Here is a 21,314-nt window from a genome sequence, read left to right as displayed (position 1 = left end):
AATGAATAAAAGCCACAAAATATAGATTTTTACAAATAGAATGTCTCAAAAAAAAAAGAAACTCAAAACTACATTTGAATCCAATGAACTCTGATGGTATATTGAGGGCTAAATTGCATTAAGCAGTATATGGGGAAAAATTTCAGAGATACTTTTTAAAAAATTCTGCTTTCCTTTTCTATAAGCTTTTATCTCACATGACAGCTTTTCTCAAGATTTCTCCTCAAAAGTTCCTTGGAAAACTTTTTCCTTGAGCTCTAATCCGCATTCCTTTTGCTCTTCTTCAGTCTCCTCCTTTCCTTGTCAGAAGCCCAAAAGAACTAGCAAGAAGGTCAAGAAAAGGAAGAAACAGAGCAGACCAAGTAAAAACCCTCTTTAGCAGACAGAGAAGGGTACAGGCTACGCCCTCTTCTACTGCATTTTTGAATCTTTGCTCTTATATTATACATAATGATTTAATTTTTCCAACAAGAAATAACCAGGGTAAGTTAGTTGCATAATGCCAAGACCACTAGAGTTTCTACGAGTTTTTGGTCCCTGTGATCAACCCTCAGGCTCTTTCCTAGGCTGTGAGCTCCCAGAAGCTACACCATAGAAACATAAAACCTAGAGTTTAAAAAAAAGGTGATCTTTTTAGACTTCCTTCTATGGCTCGGGCATTACGCTAAGCATTTTTCTGCATTACCACACTGAATCCTCACAGTAGCCCCCGCTAAGTTAACATCTCTTCTGTTTTTAGAGGTGAGGAAATGGAGGCTCAGAATAATTAAATTACTTGCTTACAGTCACAGACAAGTAATAATCAGTCAGATTCACATTTGAAATCAACAGAGTCCATTTTAATTAGTATTAAGGGGAAAATGAACTATTAAAGGATATTAGATATTTCAGAGGATCTCTAGGAGAGTCAGAGAATGAGACTTGGAGACTATACCTAATTATTCTTCCTGATTTTGGTGAAGAACCTATTACTTCTACCACTGGGCATAGGCCCCACATCACTTGTTACTTCCCCTGAGCGTGAGATATTACTTCTAAGTCTGCTGTCGCTGCAGCCTCTGAAAACACAATGACTCTGTCAACCTGGCCAGATTCCATTCTATTTGGCACCTTTATCATATCACTCTCATCCATATTGAAGTGTCAGGCTGGTGTGTCTGAGTGGTGGAGCCTAAGACACATGCCTACAGCTTGGATGCAAAAGATGCTTGAGAGGGAGTTCCTGGCTTATACTTTCGGGAGATGGAATTCAGGAAAGGAAAAATTCTCCTAAAAGGGAAAGACCCTGGACCATCAAAATAGCATGACAAATGGCCACCCCAGAGTGCAAGATGAATTAGACATAATGGTCTTCTCGTTTCACAGGTGAGAAAATTGAGACCCACCGAGTAGTTAATGTTGGGCATGCTGTGCCATCTTCTCTGATATTCTGGCCATGCCTCTTAGTAATGTTTGGACTGGAAGACCTTAAAAGACGTGGAAATTCACAGCAAAAGAGAGCTCTCTCATCTGTCCTCTGCTTACCCTATCACATTGGAATGTACTATGGAAATTGTTGCTGAACTTTTATCTGATCTAAAAGGGTGCATAACCCATTTTTCCTTCAGATTTTGATAAAGAGGGCAGTCTGAGCAAATGCCAGGCTGGGTTAGTGGGTAGGGGGGCATTCTCATGGAAAAGTTTTCTCATGGAACATCTTTAAGTAAGAATCTCCTTAATGGATTTCGGGAACAGCATCATTAGAGTATTGAAATTCTTATCATTACAGTTAAATTACTCGGATTTTTTTTTAAGTTTACTTATATAGAGCCTAAAAGTCACTGGCAGAAAAAAATTACCTTCACTCTGAACACTGTCAATCATAAAACATTTATTGTTGATTATACACAGTGTAGCAATAATTTATTCACAAAACTAAGTTTGGAAAACCTCAGTGAATTTGGGCAATAAAATTCCATCACCCTACTTATAAGCTGACCTGAGAATCCTTCTTCTTACAGACATGTGTATTTCCTAAACACTGGAATGCAGTGGGAAAAGGAAAACATTGTTGGTCAACATGCCAAAGTACTGAAAATCTAAATTTATGATGTGTGAGAAAATAAATCATCCTGTCACATTCAAAGCACTATCTTTACAAATGGGAAAAATATTGGCGTTATTATGTGCCCTACTGAACCAAAATTTTATTTAAAACAAATAGTATTTTTTAGATGTTTTCTTTATTAAAGGAAACAAAATCTTTCCTTATGTAAATTTATCTTATGTTGTTTCCCTTTTTTTATTTTATGGTTTTATTATATTTGATCTTTTTTTTTCCATTTTGTTCTCACAACAATCCTGTGAAGTAGGAAAGAGTAGTTGAATTAATTTTAACATTGACTAATTGCTTCACTTCATAATTTACCTGCCTTACACATTTGTTTCATAAATTATTTTTTATTTTTGTGTGGTAAAATATATATAACATAAAATTGACTACTTTAACCATTTTTAAGTGTGCAGTTCAGTAGTGTAAAACATGTTCACATTTTTGTGCAACTAATCTCTGGAACTTTTTCACTTTGCAAAACTGAAACTTTATACCCACTAAATAACAACTCCCCATTTCCCCTCTCCCTTGTTTTTTAAAGAAATCAAAACTATTCAAAATAGTAAATTACCTTGCTATGTCCTTTTGCCTTTGTTTTTTTTATTATGAAGGAGATATATTCTCGCTTTGCTTCATGGTGTGCAGGGTGGGTTAGCACTAGTTACTGTGAGGTGTCAGTTACGGGGAACCAGCCTTCTTGGGAAGGTAGGCTACTTGCTCTACTGTCCAGAAAGGAACCATTTTGTTTCTTTTGAGTTTGGGGCATTCCTCCAGGAAGAAAAGATTATTTCTTTATTTATCTGCATGATTTACAATAGAGGCAACAAGAACACATTGATACTCTCAATCATTAAGATTTGGTATTTTGTTTTATTTATTTTTTATTTTTTTGAGGAAGATTAGCCCTGAGCTAACATCTGCCACCAATCCTCCTCTTTTTGCTGAAAAAGATTGGCCCTGAGCTAACATCGGTGCCCATCTTCCTCTATTTTGTGTGTGGGATGCCTGCCACAGCATGGCTTGATAAGGGGTACATAGGTCCACACCTGGGATCTGAACTGGCAAACCCTGGGCTGTGGAAGCAGAATGTGTGAACTTAACCCCTGTGCCACTGGGCCAGTGATATTTTATTTTAGAATAAAAAGTAAAGGTGGCTGGAATACTCTATTCCTTCTAAACAAGGAATTCATAATGGGGGACCATGAATGGCATTGAGAAAGAGCTTAAACACCCTTAAAGTGTATGGAAAATTGTGTGCATGTATGCTTATTTTATGTGTGTGCAAGCATGTGCAGATCATTTTTTTTCCTAGTAAGAGAATTGACAGACATCATCAGGTACCCAAAGAGGTTTGCGATGTTTAAAGTTTTAAGAAATTGACCTACAAAATCAAAATGGTAGAGGGCTATTTTAAGTCACAAAACAAATTCTGTAACATAATATGAACTCAAATTCAGGCCTAATCTAACCCAGTCTTGTTTCGCTATTAACTAATTTAAATGATGAAAGATACATACTGTTTCCTAGGTCCTTTTTCTCCTCTGATAGTATTTGTTCTCGGTTTCCAAGAACCTATAAAGCAATGTTATCTGAGATAGATCTGCAATGTTTGAAAGCAGGTTAGGTCTGCCTTCTCCCGTAATCCTTCTAAAATCTACCAGAATCCTCATCAAAGAGAAAGCACAAGACCCCAAAGCACAGCAATATATTATGAGTGAGTATAAAAATGTTAAATTAACCACCAAACTTTAGGCATTCTTTTGATCTTTACCTAAAACTAAATCCCAAGATATTTGTATTCAGGAGAAATTCTAAGCTGAGAATCTGGTGAGGGTGTTAATCCTGTCTGTCTTGTTACCACTTATTTCCCATTGCTTAGCCTAGTACCTGCCGAATAATGAGCCCTCAATAAATATCTTTTGAACTTAAATGAATTGAATTGCTTTGAACTCAATTATAATGAGTTGGCTTGCTAAGAATTTTGGGTAAGCCATTATTTAAAGTTATTAATGTAGCTATCAAATGTCACATTGTCGTTTGTGTTTAACTTCCACACCAAGGATCTTATAAATTAAATCGAGTCAACAATTCCTTTCAAATACCTTTCTCTTTGATTCTAACAGTGATGCTATAGAAATGGAAAAGGAGTTAAATCTTTTATAGGGTGAAAGATGACCTTTAGAAATGTATTTTTTCTAGGAAAAAAAAGTACCCCGGAGCTTTGCTAAAGCAACTTGGTATTGACTACAGATCCATCTTGGACTTGGTCCAGGGGAACTCAGGGACCATAGTTCAGAAAAGGCCACCCGATAAAACACGCAATTTGTAATTTGAGTGATCATCTAGATAGGGGGGTTTCTATACTTTTAGATTTCATAAACCAGTAAGAATTTCCACCCCCAAAATAATTGGGGTTAGTTCTTGTAGGAATGCCAACTTTCAATTTTTTTCAAGACAAAATACTAAAATACAATAATTCCCATATACTATCATTATCATTTGTTAAAGAAACATCCTCGTAACACCAAAATGCATAGAACGATCATAATCAGAATAAAGGACAGTCCTCTAAACGGAATAAATTTGGTTTCATGAAAAATTCACAGTGTTCTTGTAAAAATTTTGCTTTTGTCCTTTTCCTGCTGACTGATGAAAATGTTATCACAAACCAGCACTGAGCTATGGGCTGGGATTTGGGAACCACTAACAGAATTAAGCCCTCTTGGCCTGAGATTTCTTTGTTTCCCCTTCCATAACCACTCTCCACTCTCCCCCGACGCTGCTCTCTTCCAGTGAAGCTGGTCTCTCTGGACTTGTCATTGAGGCTCTCTTGCCCTCTGGCTTCTTGTTGAATTCAGCCCAAGGAAGATATAGACAGTAGAACAGAGGGTGGGAGGAGAGGAGGTCAAGCTATTTATTTCACTGATCCATCCACCACTACTGCCTGGGCACATTTTGTTAGTGGCTATATTCCTCTACCCAAGGTCTTAGTTCATGAAGATGGCCCTCTCCTCAAGCTGGCTTTCCAGATCTGTAATAATGCTACCCACTTACCTCTCCCCCTACCTCTTCAGGTCAAGATAAGCAAAGAGTATCTTTGCTTCTAAGGAGTGTCACACTATCCTTTGTTGATGCCCTTGACTGTGCCCACATCCATGCCCTTCAGTAAACTGCCCCCAATCACTCCATTGCAGTAGCCACCTGTTTCCTGCTGGGACCTGACCAACACATTCTTCATTTAAAGATGAAAAAACTGAGGGTCCAGGAAGTGAATCCCAAAAGTCACATAGTCCAAGTCACGTGGTCAGGTAGAATCAAGTCAGGTCCAGAATGTGGCCTTCCAGATTTCAAGCAGAGTTCTCCTTAGTCAATGCTCATCTGTCATGCTCACATGGCCATTTCCATTGAAATCATATTGATGGGCACTTTCTGGAAACTTCTCTCCACTGGACTTTGACAATAGTTGTAGTTTGTTCAAGTTTTGAATTTAAATGTCTTATTAGGTGACTATTGAAGCAAGCACAAACACAGAGAAATACTGTTTTCACTAAAATGGATTAGAATCAGGAAAACTGAGTCGTTAAAATGTTGCCTAATAGAAATTAGCAATTTAGCCTAAGAAACTATTGCAAAAGCTAAGTGCAAAAGGACATGAGAGTGATGAAATTTCCACGGTAAAATGAATTCTGACGACCAGAGATTAGGGGAGGGATGAAAAAAATCTGCCCTGGGTAAGGAGCTGAGGTGGGGAGCTGCAGAAAGGCTTTAATCCGTATGAGAAATGACTTCAATCTGCATCAGAGATATGAGCAGGTCGTAGAAGGGTAAGGAAGTTTTGGGCCTTTGCTCTCTGTCAAGCAGGGGGAAAGAGGAATGGACCACAGTAGTAAATAGATGAGACATCAAGCAGGAAACTTGATCATTGCAAAATGTGTTGAAAGTGTGTTTTATCTGGCAGGAAGTTACTGTACTACTGGGCAGGAGCTGCTGGAACCCTCCATGTTAGAAGCTCCAGATTTCTAGAAACATTTGTTTTAAACTGACCTACATCAAAATGCTCTTCTGTAAAGGTGGAATCTGCTATAACCGCATGTTTATTCAGCAATCTTGCTTTTAAATAAATGTACATGAACATATTTAACATATTATCTTTGTTCTAACTGCATACTTAGCAGTTTCCTACTGCTGTGGTTTGATCATTTGCTGTTACAAAAGTGTCTCTAAGAGGACTTTCTTTTACTAGGGTTTAAAAATAGGCTGGCAAGTTTTAATATCAGATGATTCTCCTTAAAGGAATTGGGATAATAGAATTATTAATAATAACATTAATTGAGCCCTTCTTCTGTCCAAGCAGTTACCGGCTTTACCTCATTTAATCCTCACAATAACCCTTCCATCACCCAAACCCGTGGCCATGTCCTTGCCCTCTGCTGCACCGTCTGGCCCCTGGCCTTGGCAAACAGACTTTCCCTGGCATCTGATCCCTGTCAGTGTCCCAGGCCGGATGCATGGAATGTATTGCTCAGTGAAGTGACTGTTATGGCCTCTCAGCATGAAGGACCACTCCTTCTGAGGCAACCACCTTCCTTGACTGCTGAGCCTAATCAATCAACAACTGTTTAGTGAGCTTCTACTAAACACTCGGTGAAGTTTTGTCTGGTCTCTGCATACAGGAGCCTTTCTAAGTGTTACATGTGGATTCAGAGCAGGTGGAAGATTTGTATAAGTCAGAGACCTTGAACCAGGGCTGAATGGTAGAACAGGTTTTCATGGCTGAAGAAAAAGAGTGAGGTCATTGTAAGGCAAAGAAATACTGGCTTAAAAGTAAGGAAGAGGACAATGAAAAGATATTGAGATGGGTTAGAGAAATCAAGAAAAATTAAATTAGGAAAAAAGAGTAGATTTTCCTCCAGTTTCTCAAATGAGAAACCTCTGCAGCCAAAAGAAAATCTACTCTTACAATTTTGTATAAGATTTGTCAATTAGTAGACTGTCAACATTAACACGCCTGCATAGTAGTCTAGTGTCTTCACTGTAATCAAAGAGTTTATTGAGTTTTAATATTCTATAGTATTATTTTAGTTTGATCATCTTGGTTATCTTATCTGCAGTACTTAGATTACTGGTTTGATATTTAAGTAGAAAATTTTAAGACAAAGAGTAGAAGTTAAAAACTGGAATTCCCAATGAATTGCTAGAATTTACCATTTGAAAATCTACAGACACAGGCTCAATTCCCAAACACCTGTAAATATCATATATTTTAAACAAGCAATGTCATATAACAGATTGTTGATTAGTACAATTCACTCATCAGTTACTTTAATCACCAAGACAGTTTCATGGCCATAATAAAGATAAATTGCTTTATGTACAATGTATCCGTATGTGCTGGAAGTAGAATGAACTTAATGGTCTAAGTCCCACCTTTCTGCTCTTCTGCCACCACATCTTGCAAAATTGGGACAATGACTAATTGCACCTAACGTTTTTAGGGACCTTGAAACCAAACACCTATGTCCAAAACCTCTAACTCCATGTATTTACTTATTTCTGAAATTCTTCTTTTCTTTTTTTGAGGAAGATTAGCCCTGAGCTAACTACTGCCAATCCTCCTCCTTTTGCTGAGGAAGACTGGCCCTGAGCTAACATCTGTGCCCATCTTCCTCTACTTTATATGTGGGACATCTACCACAGCGTGGTGTGCCAAGAGGTGCCATGTCCGCACCGGGGATCCGAACCAGTGAACCCCAGGCCGCAGAAGCAGAACGTGCGCACTTAGCCACTATGCCACGGGGCCAGCCCTGTTCTACACACGATATTTTCTTAAATCTACTTATAAAACAGAGTCCTACGTTTTTCAACAACAGTCTTCAGTCAATCCTGTTGCATTTGGCTTTGACTTAGAATGCTGTTGTCTTACTGGAAATGGTTGTCCTTCTTGGCTGAGGAAACTTGAGATGTTTGGAGAAAAAGACCTGGAGAAATAGATTAGCTGATCTTACTGGGTCTACTCACAAGAATTTAGAAAATTTTTTCTTGAGATCAAACATTAGACAAGAGGATTCTCCCTGGAAATAGATCAGAGATTCCCAATGCTTTTGGAACAGTTTGGCCTCTTGACAATTTCCCCTTTCTTCATGTTTTGCAGCATGAATGATACGTAAATGTAAATACACAAGAATTTTGTTTCAAGTCTCATTTTTTGAGGTGTTTTTGGACTGACTCTTGAAATTATTGCAATCATTATGGAATGCTGAGGATCATTGGTTCATCCCAAGTATCACTGCTCTAGCCCAAGATGTTCATCCCCCAAAGTCCAACTTGTGGGGGAGTCTATGCAGCCGTGTGTGGCAGAGCTTGACCTAGGAGCCAGGCTGTTTTTGAGATGTAGCGACTTTTCTTCACCCCTCATCCCATAGAGTTTCACTTATATAAAAAGCCAGTGGTAGGGCCCTAAGGTTCAGAATATTCTATGAGCAATTATAGGAACTGAATGAATGCTTTATTTTTATGGCTGGTTCCATTTACCACCAGATGGCTCTATTGTATCATCAGGAAATGCACACATGTGTAAAATCGGTGGGATCACTAAACCAAAGGGAAAAGACAAAGCAGTAGGTTTTTTTTGAATATGTGAGAATACAGTTCTTTCTTTTTATGGGGTTAATTGGAAGCAGCTGCCCATAGCCTGAACATTCACAAGAAAACAGGACACATTCAAGGAGACTATAGCAAGATCATAATCCCAGCACATATGAGGTTTTCTTTATAAGTTTTCATTTCATTGTGTAATTATTAAGTATTATAATAGCCAAAGAGTAGTCAAGAAGCACTCTAGGCTCAGTAGGGCCTGTAACTAGTATTTCCATACTGATTTTGCATACTCTTCCACTCGTGGATGAGCAAGAGAGACTTTAGAACAATTTTGAGAGGCAGAGTCTCCGCGTTTGCTGATTTGAGTCATATTAGCCGTGTTCTGGGGAAGAATGATCTGATTCTAAACCATGTAATATCTTTGCTGTAACAGAACTCAGGATAAGAAGGTGACGATCAGAGAAAACACGAGGTTCTCTGAGTTCAAATGACTCTGCTCCTCATGATACATGAATGTTAAAAACGTAGGCATTCTAGGTGACATCTCTTATTAGGAATGTGAAAATTTTTCTTTTTTTAAAGATTGACACCTGAACTATCAACTGTTGCCAATCTTTCTTTTTCTGCTTTTTCTCCCCAAATCCCCCCAGTACATAGTTGTATATTTTAGTTGTGGGTCCTTCTAGTTGTGGCACGTGGGATACCACCTCAATGTGGCCTGATGAGCAGTGCCATGTCCGCTCCCAGGATATGAACTGGAGAAACCCCGGGCCACGGAAGCAGAGCGCAGGAACTTAACCACTCGGCCACGGGCCCAGCCCCAGGAATGTGAAATTTTGGTCCTGACGTCTTGAAAGAAAGTTCCCTTTGTATCAAGAATAAAAGTTGCAAATTAACCAAATCCCAACATGGATAATTTTATTCTAACTTTCTAAGGCTGTGCGTTGTCATAATTTAATGTACATTTTTTACCCTCCCTTTAGACTCTAAACTGTTAAATAAGACTATTGTTTTTATAACATTTCACTGTTTTATTACTGTGTTGAAGAAGAAAAGGAGATCATTGGTGTGAGTTTTTTAAGCCTATCTGTAGTTCTCAAAGTTGTTAGAGATGTGCTCAGGAAACTATCCATGTCAAAAAGTAATACTTGATTATTGTTTTAAAGAAAGAGTCCCTGGAAACTGGACGGATGGTGTTTACTTTGGCACAACTCGAGTCCTTAGAGATTTGCCTGAAGGAAGCAGAAGAAAAGGCTAAAGCCTTATCTGAACAGGTAATACCTAACATTAGGATTGGAAATATATGTCCTCAGTGTGCAGTAGAACAAGTGCATGTTTTAACGTCTGTGCCTGTTGGTACACATATGTGCACCTGTGCAAGCACACACACACAGCATTTCATTCATTTTAGGTATAACAATAAGTGCTTTAATCTGTAGAGAACTTTTCAGCCTTAAAACTTCTTTTACATTTATATTTTGATTTTCCTTCACCACAGCCCATGAGCTAGGCAAGCCATCTTTAAATGAGTGGTTTTCCTAATTAAGTGAAGCCTATTTGCATTATAAACAGACAAGCCCAAAGCTAAGATAAAACCTATAGGAAATATACAGCAGTAATTTTCTCGAATTATTTGAGGAAAGAGAATTTTTCCAAATATTGGCTTCCCTCTTGGGTTTTTGAAACTCACAGAAGCAAAGCAGGTCACAGGTGGAGCATAGCCTGCACGGGGCAGCCTCGACACTTTACAGGTCATCTGCGTACACAGCAGGTCCCTGGTTTCAGAGGCACTGTGTGTATTAGAAAGCTAAGACCAGGGGCTGGACCATTTCCCAACGGGATTACACTTTGCAAATGGTGGAATGTATAGTGCAAATCCCACTGCGACTGCTGCTCTTTCCCCCTGGGCCAGGGGGCTTGGCCCCAGAGAGCGAAGCTGCCTGGAGTCTGGGTCCTGCCACAGCACAGGACACCACTGCTCACTCTTGGTGACAATCAACGGAGGAAAAAGGACAGAAGAGATCCTGAAATGTTATAAACGCTTATTAATTTCTCATGGATTGGTATGTTTTGCTAATATATTTAAGAAACTTTTGAAAAACAATTTTTTTAGGTTTTTTTCATAACAAAGACCTGCACAGCAAATTTTGATTGCATCCAAATTTTAGAATTTTTGCAGAAACTAAGGGGGAAAGGTGCTTGTGTTATGAGGAAAAGTATAATTAACATGTAATGTGGTGACACACACACAAACAGCCTCCATTTCTTTTTCAGTTTACCAAAAAGAGTATCTGTTACTTTGGGTTGTGTTTATTGTTAACTGACTAAATGTGACTGATGCAAGGGGTCACCGGGGACATACATCACTTAATGAAAGCGTGTTGCCTTAGGCCCAGATCCTTTTGGGAAAGCTTGCATCTCAGCCTTGTGCCATAACTCTGACTTCCCAACTGGTCTTTTCTCTAAAACAAACAAAAAGAAGGCTCAAACTGTGGCAAAATTATGAATTACAAAGAATGTAGTGATGAACATGAGGAACCACTTCAAAGCACAAAAACCAAGACTTTCAGAGCTGCCAAATGGAGAAGGAATTTTGAATGGCTGACATAAAGGAGGGCACCCCTGCTGATATTGGGTTACACTAAGAAGTTATATGTTTATTTTGTAATTGAATGTCTTTTAATGATTTCTCATTTAAATTGGTAAAATTCAATTCACCCATAAAAGTACTCATTCCTTTTGTTCCTTATAAAACGTTTTTATCCAGTACAAGTAGCCTCTAATATTTGATTTTTTTTTTTTTTCTGCTTTATTTCCCAACCCCGGCCCCCGGTACATAGTTGTATATCTTAGTTGCAGGTCCTTCTAGTTGTGGGATGTGGGGCGCCACCTCAACATGGCCTGACGAGCGGTGCCATGTCCACGCCCAGAATCCAAACCCTGGGCTGCTGCAGCGCAGCGTGCAAACTTAACCACTGGGCCATGGAGCCGGCCCCTAATATTTAAGATTCTTAACTTGATGATCCCTTTATGTAGCATCAAACAATTAGATATATTTTTTTCACTGCTTAGCAGATTAAACATGTAAAATGGAAACTAGATTTCACTCAACTTCTTTGTACCTACCATGAGTAAGATGCTATTTAGGCGTTTTGGGAAGAAAGATAGATAAGCCAGGGTTTCTCTACCCAAGTAGCTCACAACCAAAAGAATCAAGGAAAGAGCAGGAGAATGAAAATAGGTGTTTGTTTGGTTCCCAGATAAACTACACAATAGCATTAAGTTGCAAGGTCTATGTGTTATTTTCCTAAAGTATTGTCTTTGGAGTTGCCAAATTTGCATAACCAAGTAAAGTTCATTGGAAGTTGGCAGTGCTTTGAGGAAAAAGAGTATGATGTGCAAAAAAAAAAGACCTATTACAGGCATTTTCAATATTACATTTTTAATTAAGTTGAGTATTTTATTAGATTTGGCTGTCTCCGCTGCTACTGTTTTGAAACAGGTTAATCAAATACAGAAACTTTCTCAGAGGATTTAATCCTGAGCTTTTGCTTTTTCCAGTGTTTTAGTTTAGTTTTATTCTGGAAAAGATAAAACTGTAAGAACATTCCCCTCCCTCCTATTTTTAAACTTAGTAAATATCTTAAAAATGGGATGACAGAAGGATAGGGAAAGGTAAGGGGAGCCACCGACCTTTCTGAAGGCTAAGATATGAGACTATTTCAGAATGCAACACCTGTCTCAAACAAACGTTTGTCCACTGGGTGCCACTGTCTTCCTTACTAGGCTATACCACTAAGTGGCTGCAAAAGGAGAAATTGTCTTCAATACTCAAGACAATGATGTGTGTGTGTGTGTATAAAACAATATTTTTGCCTGTGTGTATGTTAAGTCTTCTTTTAAATATCATTAATTTAGGATTTGTCACGAGGATATTGGAATTGCTATCTGGCTTTCACTGGTAATCCGAATCATGTGTGTCAGCCATGAGGCTGAGCTCTGGTCAGAAGGGCTGGCCTGGTGGGCTAGTAACAGGTGGGGAGAGCAGAGGAAATGTCGAGGACAAAGATTTGTGCTGGAACTAAGGAGTGGAAGCTCATTGTATTGTCAACCAGTGTGTCCCACCTTTGAGAAATGGTAGATCTCACTGTTAGCCGAATTTTACTTCCTGGCTTTGCCTCTTAGAGAAGAACATAGAATTAACTCAGTATGGAAAGTATACACGCCTACGGTTTCATCTACTCTAAGCTTCTGCTGGGTCTGCGCCTCCCCTTACCTAAACTCAACCTTCCTAAGGTCCCCTCCAGCAAGATCTCTATTGGCTCACTATGAAAAAGAAGCAGCTTAGAAATAGGGAAGAAATAAGGAGATTGTGGGCACTTCCTCTGTGAGGTCACACAGTAAACAGAATTCTTTGTTGGCTTCTCTCTAGCTAACAATTATTCTTTATTTCTCTGCAGTTATGTCAGTATTGTCAAAATAAAAGAAATACGAGATCAGGATAATTTGCAATTATGACATAATCTGGGCTATTCACAGTTTAAGAAATAAGTTTGCAGCAATTCAGTGGCCAGAGGGAGAAATGGTCATAAGAATCCAACTCTTGTTCTGGGTAATAATGGTAAATAATTCAAAACATTACCAAGTTTTGCTAAAGAGAATACTTGATTGTATTTCCTGTAGGTTAAGATCAGTGGGAGGTAAAGCCTGGAAATTGGGTAGTAGATAAAGGACAAGAAGGGGGAATGAGAAAGAAGGAAAAATGTTGAGGAGAGAGGAGGAAGAAGAATAAAAAAAGTTTCTGGAGAAACTCATAAAAAGCAGCTTTTGCAAGTGTACTGGCTTCTACCACCAGTGATAGCAGGGACAAAGATACAGAAGGGACAAAGAAAGAGGGTCAGTGGGCTGCAGTTTATGACCATACACAAGCAAAGACATCCCACAGCTTTTGTGCAGAGACAGGTTCCAAGAAAGTGTCAGGAAACCCAGTTTCACAACGGAGCACAGATCCAGAGACACCCCAGTCCAGAGGGACGTGTCAGGCCAGTTCCTGAGACACTTCCTCCGGCAACAACTTTGGCCCAGTGTCTTCCTCATCCATCAGGGGCTCCTGGCAGTAGCTCTAGGAGAGCTCAGGCTTTGTTCCTGCTCCACTACTTGCTAGTTTTATGACCTTGGGCAGTTTACTGAATCTCTCTACTCACAGCTGTATTTTCTAGAAAGGGGTAAACATACTGAATTCATAGGGCTGTTGGGAGGATTAATTGAGATAAGTGTATCTGGCTCTTAGTAGGTTCTCAATAGATGTTCATTTATCTCCACTCCTGCTAGTGGTCATAACAGAATGTGTGATTCTCTGTGGCACATGTCGTGGGCTTGTGAGTGTATATAAGAAATTTCTTTCTTTACTGGTGTCTCTCAAATTGTTCGAATGATGCTCAATTCGTAACACAGCGGTTCTTCTTCAGTGCTGACAATGTTATGGTATTTCAACCGGGAAACACGCCCCCCATCCCAGCTCCCTTGTTTAGCTTTGGCACCATCCAGCTTTCTCTTCTACTCTTTTTCAAGTCTTCATTTGGGAAAGGGACTTTGGTCCTTTAACCTTGCTCTTCCTTGCTGCTTCATCTCTTGGGTCTTCTGTTTCTGCCCAGCTTGGGAGTTGAAGGAGCAGTGCTGGTATTTGGTCATTTCAAAGTTCTTTTGGGGAAATCGGGGAGCAGTGGGGGGGATCTGTGATCATTCCCTCACCAAGGAGGTCGATCCAGTAACAACTATGTAGTCAGAATTAGCTTCAGACATTTTCTGGATACCACACCTAGCAAAATATTAGTTACATATTGTGTGCCATAAACACTAGCAGGAAAAGAGATTTCATGATTTGGTGCAAGGGCTGGAGGTAGGAAGCTTGGTGGTGAACTTGACTTTTTTTTCTAACCATCCTTTTTCCTAGGCAGGAATGAGACATAGACAAGACACAGCAAGGGGTCCCTTTATGGTCTTTTGGTGCATAAAAATAATTTTTCCCTTTTTGTTTACATAAAGAGAGGTTTGTTGGTGATACTCAAAATGCAGAGAAATTTCACTAGATAAGAATGTGCTAGTTTTTTTTTTTAAAGATTGGCACCTAAGCTAGCATCTGTTGCCAATTTTCTTTTTTTCCTCTTCTTTTTCTTCTCCCCAAAGGCCCCCAGAACACAGTTGTATATTCTAGTTGTAGGTCCCCCTGGTTGTGCTGTGTGAGACACAGACTCAGCATGACCTGATGAGTGGTGCCATGTCTGTGTCTGGGATCCAAACCAGCAAAACCCTGGATAGCCAAAGCGGAGCGTGTGAACTTAACCACTGGGCCACGGGGCTGGCCCCAGAACGTGCTAGTTTTATTTCCCAATATTAGGAAAAAGCACATGTGAGCCGTTTTCTTACTTCTAAGTAATAGCTCATGTGCCAATTGGGCATAATTTTCCCCTTACCTGATAAGAGGGACATTTTTGAAGGCCCCAAATAAAACTAATAACAGTGCCTTCCTGTATCCTCACTCTGTAGTGAACTTGACCAGTTACGTTATATACAAAGAAGATTCCTTTCCCTTTCTCTTTCCCCCTGGGGTCTACCTGCCTAAGGTTCTCCTCCATCTTAAAGAATACCAGGAGCAATAATGGAGACAAAGAGTGAAAGTGGGGGGTGAAGTGGGGGAGGGGAGTCTAAGCTTGCATCCTACAGAAATGCATGTTGGTACCAGACACTCCTGCAATGCATTGCAAATGATAGACAGTGGGTGGAGGAACTGACATTTATTAAGCACCATCAGTGTTCCAGGTACTGTGCTTAGATTTATGGACGTTTCATTTGATCCACACACGAACCCTATGGGATTATAATAATGAGGAAAACGAGACTCAAAAACATTAAGTCGAACCAGCCCTGATGGCTTAGTGGTTAAAGTTCAGCATGCTCTGCTTCAGCAGTCCAGTTTTGGTTCCCAGGCACAGAACCACGCTACTCATCTGTCAGTAGCCATGCTGTGGTGGCAGCTCACATAGAAGAACTAGACTTACAACTAGAATACACATCTATGTACTGGGGCTATGGGGAGGAGAAAAAAAGAGAGAGAGAGGAAGATTGGCAACTGGCAACAGATGTTAACTCAGGGTGACTCTTGCCCAGCAAAAAAAAAAAAAAAAGTTAAGTCATTTTCCCAAGTTCATACAGTTAATAAATGGAGAAACTGATATTAGAACCTAGGTATTTTTAAAATTCAAAGCTCCTATTCTTAAGAACATGTGGTCATAGGCCAAGGCCATTTAAATGGTTTTCTACTCAAGCAGCACTGAACAAGACCAACTTAGGTTGGTTTCCAAACTGGAAACTGGAGGGCTTGTGAGACAGGTTGCTGGGCCCCACCCCCAGAGTTTCTGATGCAGTGAATCTGGTGTGGGGATCAAGAATTTGCATTTCTAACAAGTCCCCACTCTAAGCTGAAGTTAAGTTCCAGACCTAACCCATACCTACAAGCCAAGGTTCCTCTTCACGCTTGCCCTGTGCCCCCAGCTGCATAGGAACTAATTGAATCAGTTAGGACTGATCTTGGGTATGTAAAATAGACAATCCAAATAAGAGTGGCCTAAACAAATAGATGCTTATTTTTCACTCATGTAAAATCTGGACACAGGCAATACAGGAGAGGTGTGGTAGCTCTACAGTCCTCAGAGTCCTGGGCTTTGTCTCTTCTGCATTCACAAACATGGCTTCCATCTTCAGGATCCAAGAGGCACCTGCTGCTGCAGCCATTCTACTCACATGCCAGGCAGTATGAAGAAGGAAAAGGCAAGTGCAAATTAGGGATGGACAACTGCCAACTGAGCAGCATCTTTTAAGAGCTTTTCTCAAAAACTCACTTAACAAATTCATATATAACCCTGACCACTGCTATTTGCATGACGGTTGAGAAATGCAGATATTTAGCTGGGCACATTGCCACCCAAGAGTATAGGGATTCTTTTACTAAAAAGGAAGAAAGGATATTAGGTTGGCAAATAGCTATCTCTGCCTTGCTCATCCAACCCCTTGACTATACTGTTGCACACAGTGCTTTGTCCTGATAACGTCAATTTTTTTGCATGTGGTTTTCCAGTTTTCCCAGCATCATTTGTTGAAGAGCTGATTTTTTCCCCATTGAATGGTCTTGACAGCTTTGTCAAAAACCAATTGTTCGTAGATGTATGCCTCTACAGACTGTCAGTTCTATCCCACTGCTCTAGAACTGTGTCTTTCGGCAGGTACTGCTAGTTGGAAACAGGCAAATTTTTGAGCTGGAACTTAGAGTCAGTCTTCTGGGTCCTTTACCAATATCCTTTCTTAGTGTGAGAACCACAGTGGATCTCTCTTACTTATGCAGTAACTGGGGATTGAATGAATCGTCTAATAATCGTCTAATTGAATGATCTTTTACCTTTAACATATGCAGTAACTGGGGATTGAATGAATCGTCTAATAATCGTCTAATTGAATGATCTTTTACCTTTAACACTTAGTATAGTAGGCAAACAAACACAAAGGCAAAAAGACTAGTATGTTTGACTCTAATAACCCAAAATTATTCATCATTTTATACCTGAGACTCTAAAATAAACTTTCATTATTTGCCTATTAGGGTTCTATCCATATCCATAAGTTTAGGAATAGGAAGAATATAGATCCCAAAAAATTTTAGATGTTGGATACGTGTACGAGTGGCTGAAAGTGATTTGATGCATAATGAGATTGCCCCCCAAAAATGTTCTGGTTCTTTTTTCATTGTTTAAGTGCAACAGTGGGTCCCTTGATGTCAAGTTTATTTGAAATAAGTAATGTGCCCTTGGTAGGAGTATTCATTTCTGCAAAACCTCAGAAATTATGCTTGATATGCCAATCTGAAATCATGAGTTTTTGTGAATGAGTTTTTGTTTTCCAATCTATTTGGAAGTCTACTTCAATGCCATAAAATCACAAGCAGTCTATTTGACTTGGAATGGATTTTCTCATCAACATAAGACTTAGTTATTGGGAATTTTGTTAAACAATTTGATTCTGGTTGACTTTATAGCAGGAAGAGTCCTCTCTTAAAATACACACACCTACCACACGCACATATGCACCCTCCTATCTAAGCTGATGCCAATCTTTACCCCTTTACTGGATTGTTGGGCATCAGTCAGGAGCCTCAGAGAATGTAAGGAAAAGAATACAGCTAGTGAAGAGAGAAGTTGTTTTGAATAGAGTCAGGCACAGTGACAAACGGGCTTCTGTTTTTATTGTTGTTACAGGCGGGATGCGTGGACTGCTGGCCTGTTATATAACCAAAGACTTCCTTTTGCTTGTAAATGTCAAGATCAAACAGAGGTCAGTTTTAAATAGCTGACCGGGTGCTAATAAATGTGACTTTTTTGTCTAAGAAAAAATCACAAAAGGCCTTGTCCCTTATGAGTCAGGCCTTGCTGATAAGAGCAGGTATCTTTCTGTATGGGCAAAACCTGCATTTTCTTCGTAAGATTTTCTCAGAGATGGCAAACTAACTTTGACTTTGCTTTATCTCCACAAGAAAATTAGTAAGTTATGTATATGTTTTTGTTCAATTATTCATATAGTCATTCAATAAATATTTACTGAGCCTATAATGTGAGCTAGGCATTCCACTAGGTACTCCCATGTATATTAGCTCATATATTTCTCCCAAAGGCCCTGGAAAATTGTGTCCCCATTTTGTAAATGAAGAAAGCTCTTTTGACGGATTGCAGCCCTCTTGTCTGCTCTGTTTATACATTCTCCCTTGGTGACCTGCGTGTAGGGCACACAATCTGCAGAGAAGCAGCAAGTCTTCATCATTAGTCCTGATCTTCCTGACCCCAGATCTGAATATCCAACTGCCTATTGAATAGCTCCACCAAGGTTCTCACAGTCAGCTCAAGCTCTATCTGTCCATTAGCTTCCTGCCCCAAGTCGGTTCCTTCTCTAACAACCCCTAGGCCAAGGATAGGTGCCACCAGCCACCCTGTGGCTCATATCAAAAATCTGTGCTACTTTGATTCTTTCTTCTTCTTCATGCAACACATCCAATCAATTAATAAGTATTATGAATGATGCCTCTCAAGTAATTCTTGAATTCATCTTCTCTTCTCTATCTCCACCATCGTTGCCCTTGTCCATGCCACCAACTTCAGACGTCTCCCAAATTTACTTTTATTATCATCCTTGTTTAAGGGCTCCTCAACACTATAGCCAGAGTGAAGATTTTATAACACAGACCTCATATTTCTCCTTGGCTTGAATCCTAAATTATCGCCCTTTTACTTTCAGGGTCAAATCTATACTCCTTAAGAGATCTTACAGTCATTTGTGGTCTGATCCCCTAATTGTTTCTCCAGTTTTATCTTATGCCACTCCCTGCTTATCACTATTATACCACTTTCAATTTTTTCCATGGACGATATTTTCTCTTATCTTTCTTATCTAAGAAAAAACAAAAAGCCTTGTTCCTTAGAATCAAGTTTTAATTAACACATCCTCTTTCCTCTGTTTCTGCCTAGAGTTGCTCTTCTCTGCTCCCACCACCTCCTCTCACCCTCTTTCTCATTATCCAACAGATCTTAACCAACTCCTCCTTTCAAATCTTGAATTAGATGCTACTTCCTCCAAAATGCTTTTCTTCCTCCTTCAAGTTTGGGTGAGATGACCTTCCCGGGGACGATGCTCTCAGAATCCTTCTCCCACTTCGCCACCAACTATAATTGTCTGTTTGTCCATATCTCCCACTACACTATTTGCCCCATGGAAAAAGTTCAATTAGTGACTTCCCTGAGGTCTCAAATCAGGTTAGGATTCATCCATTCATCTCTCATACCAGAGCTCATGCTCTTTCCATTATAACAATTGGAGTTGACTTATAGGCAATGGGGAGCCATTAAATGGTTTGAAGGGGCATATTCAGATCTGCACTCAGAGCAAAAACTCTGAGGGTACCGAGAAGGACAGATTTGTGAAGAGACTAGAGCCAGGCAACTCAGTGTGTAGATTCTTGCAAAAGTTCAGTTTAGAAATGATAAGTGCTTAACAGTGGTGAAGAAAAGACAGAGACAAGAAATATTTAGGAGTTGGATTTGGTGATTAAATGAAAAAGTAGTATTCAAGACTGACCCTAAGTTTTGGGTCACTGGATGATCTGTGGTCACCCCAACCATCTTACATTTGAATAATTAGAAGTTGAAGGTGATTCGTTTCTTATGGCAGGCTCCACGCAGGCTCAAGTTAACCCATGTGTGCTCTGGAGTCTTCTTAAAGCTTTGTAATTTGAATTTCCTAACTTAGGTTTTCTGAATGTTGCAGTTCTTTGATATTACATTGGACCTTTAACCCATCTCTTAGAAATAGGATTTTTTTCTTTTTCCCATTTTCAGTCCCTCGGGCTTCAAAGAGAAAGTTTTGGATGATCGTGTGTTTTGTATATGCAGATCTCATTAATTAACCTCAAGAACAGTTTAATGTTTAAATTTGGAGTTGTATAAATGCAAGTCTCTTGACGTTATTGAATGGATGTATAGTGACAGGCAGTCCCTGATACCCTTCAGGAGATATTCAAAGTCAAAACTGTTTGCATGCTAACAGGTTATTGGCCTTTCCCACCATCATTCTTTCACTAGTAGACAAAGAAGTTTTCCAGATGCTACATGAAAGGTTGAACACAGAGCAGGTATGAGAATCCAGACATTAAGGAGATTTGAGGAGAAACGGAAACCTCTGAGAGAAACTCAAAGATAGCAGAATGCATTTTCCCCAAGCCAAGACAGTAGAGAGTCAACTCTGTGTGTCTTACCAGTAGGACTGTGCCCTGTTCCATGAAAGTGCTCCAAGAATGTACCAGAACTTAGGTGGACTGGCTGTGTTCTAGGAATGGGTCCTAGGTCCCTGTAGTTGTTGGCTTTAATTTATCAGAACCTGATATTATTGCTTTTTTACTTTTACATCCAAGTATTTGAACTTTATGTCCAAGTCAATGATTAATTGTCTCACTTTTTCCCATGTCTCATTTCTCTCTGGTATTCTTATTTATTCATAAGTCCCAGGGAACTTTTTTGGAGATTAAAGGAATCTTAGGAATTTCTGTGCCTGGACCCCTAACTTTATGTTTCAGTTATCAGTTGACCTTTTGGTAAATATTTCTGTTTTCACTCGGAGCTTAAACGTTCCTTCATTACTCAGAGTCCCCCCACCCTCCCCAAATTTGGGGCTGTTATGGGTTGAATTCTATCCTCTCCAAATTCAAATGTTGAAGTTCTAACTTCCAGTATCTCAGAATATGATTTTATTTGGAAAAAGGGTTATTGCAGATGTAATTAGTTAGGATAAGGACATATTGGAGTACGATGGGCCCCTAATCCAATGTGGCCGGTGTCTTAATAAAAAGTGGAAATTTAGACAGAGACGTACAGGGAGAAAGTCATGTGAAGATGAAGGTAGAGACCAGGGTGACGATCCTACAAGCCAAGGAATGCCAAAGATTGCCATTAAATCACCAGAAGCTAGAGGAGAGGCATAGAAGATTCTTCTTTACAGCTTTCAGAAGGAAGAAACTCTACCAATCTACCTCTCA

The 21,314-nt window shown here is 39.5% G+C and overlaps 1 protein-coding gene across 5 annotated transcripts in view; it reads left to right on the top strand.

The window, feature by feature from the left end:
- Positions 1–21,314, top strand: part of CCDC192 (coiled-coil domain containing 192) — a 224,497-nt gene that overhangs the window by 16,829 nt on the left and 186,354 nt on the right. For 4 of the 5 annotated variants that reach the window (XR_011525630.1, XM_070571258.1, XM_070571259.1 and 1 more), the window contains exon 3: positions 9,856–9,963. Coding sequence is in view for 4 of the 5 variants with exons in the window: in XM_070571258.1 (XP_070427359.1) it covers positions 9,856–9,963 (108 nt within the window). In the remaining variant the exon portion in view is untranslated. The remainder of the gene's footprint in view (positions 1–9,855; positions 9,964–21,314) is intronic. The other variant, XM_070571256.1, reaches the window with a different exon arrangement.

Source organism: Equus przewalskii, chromosome 13 (assembly GCF_037783145.1).
Source record: "Equus przewalskii isolate Varuska chromosome 13, EquPr2, whole genome shotgun sequence".
In the NCBI taxonomy this organism is placed as follows: Eukaryota; Metazoa; Chordata; class Mammalia; order Perissodactyla; family Equidae; genus Equus; species Equus przewalskii.
The sequence above is the reverse complement of the archived record's forward strand: the minus strand, read 5'-3'. Positions and strand labels throughout refer to the sequence as shown.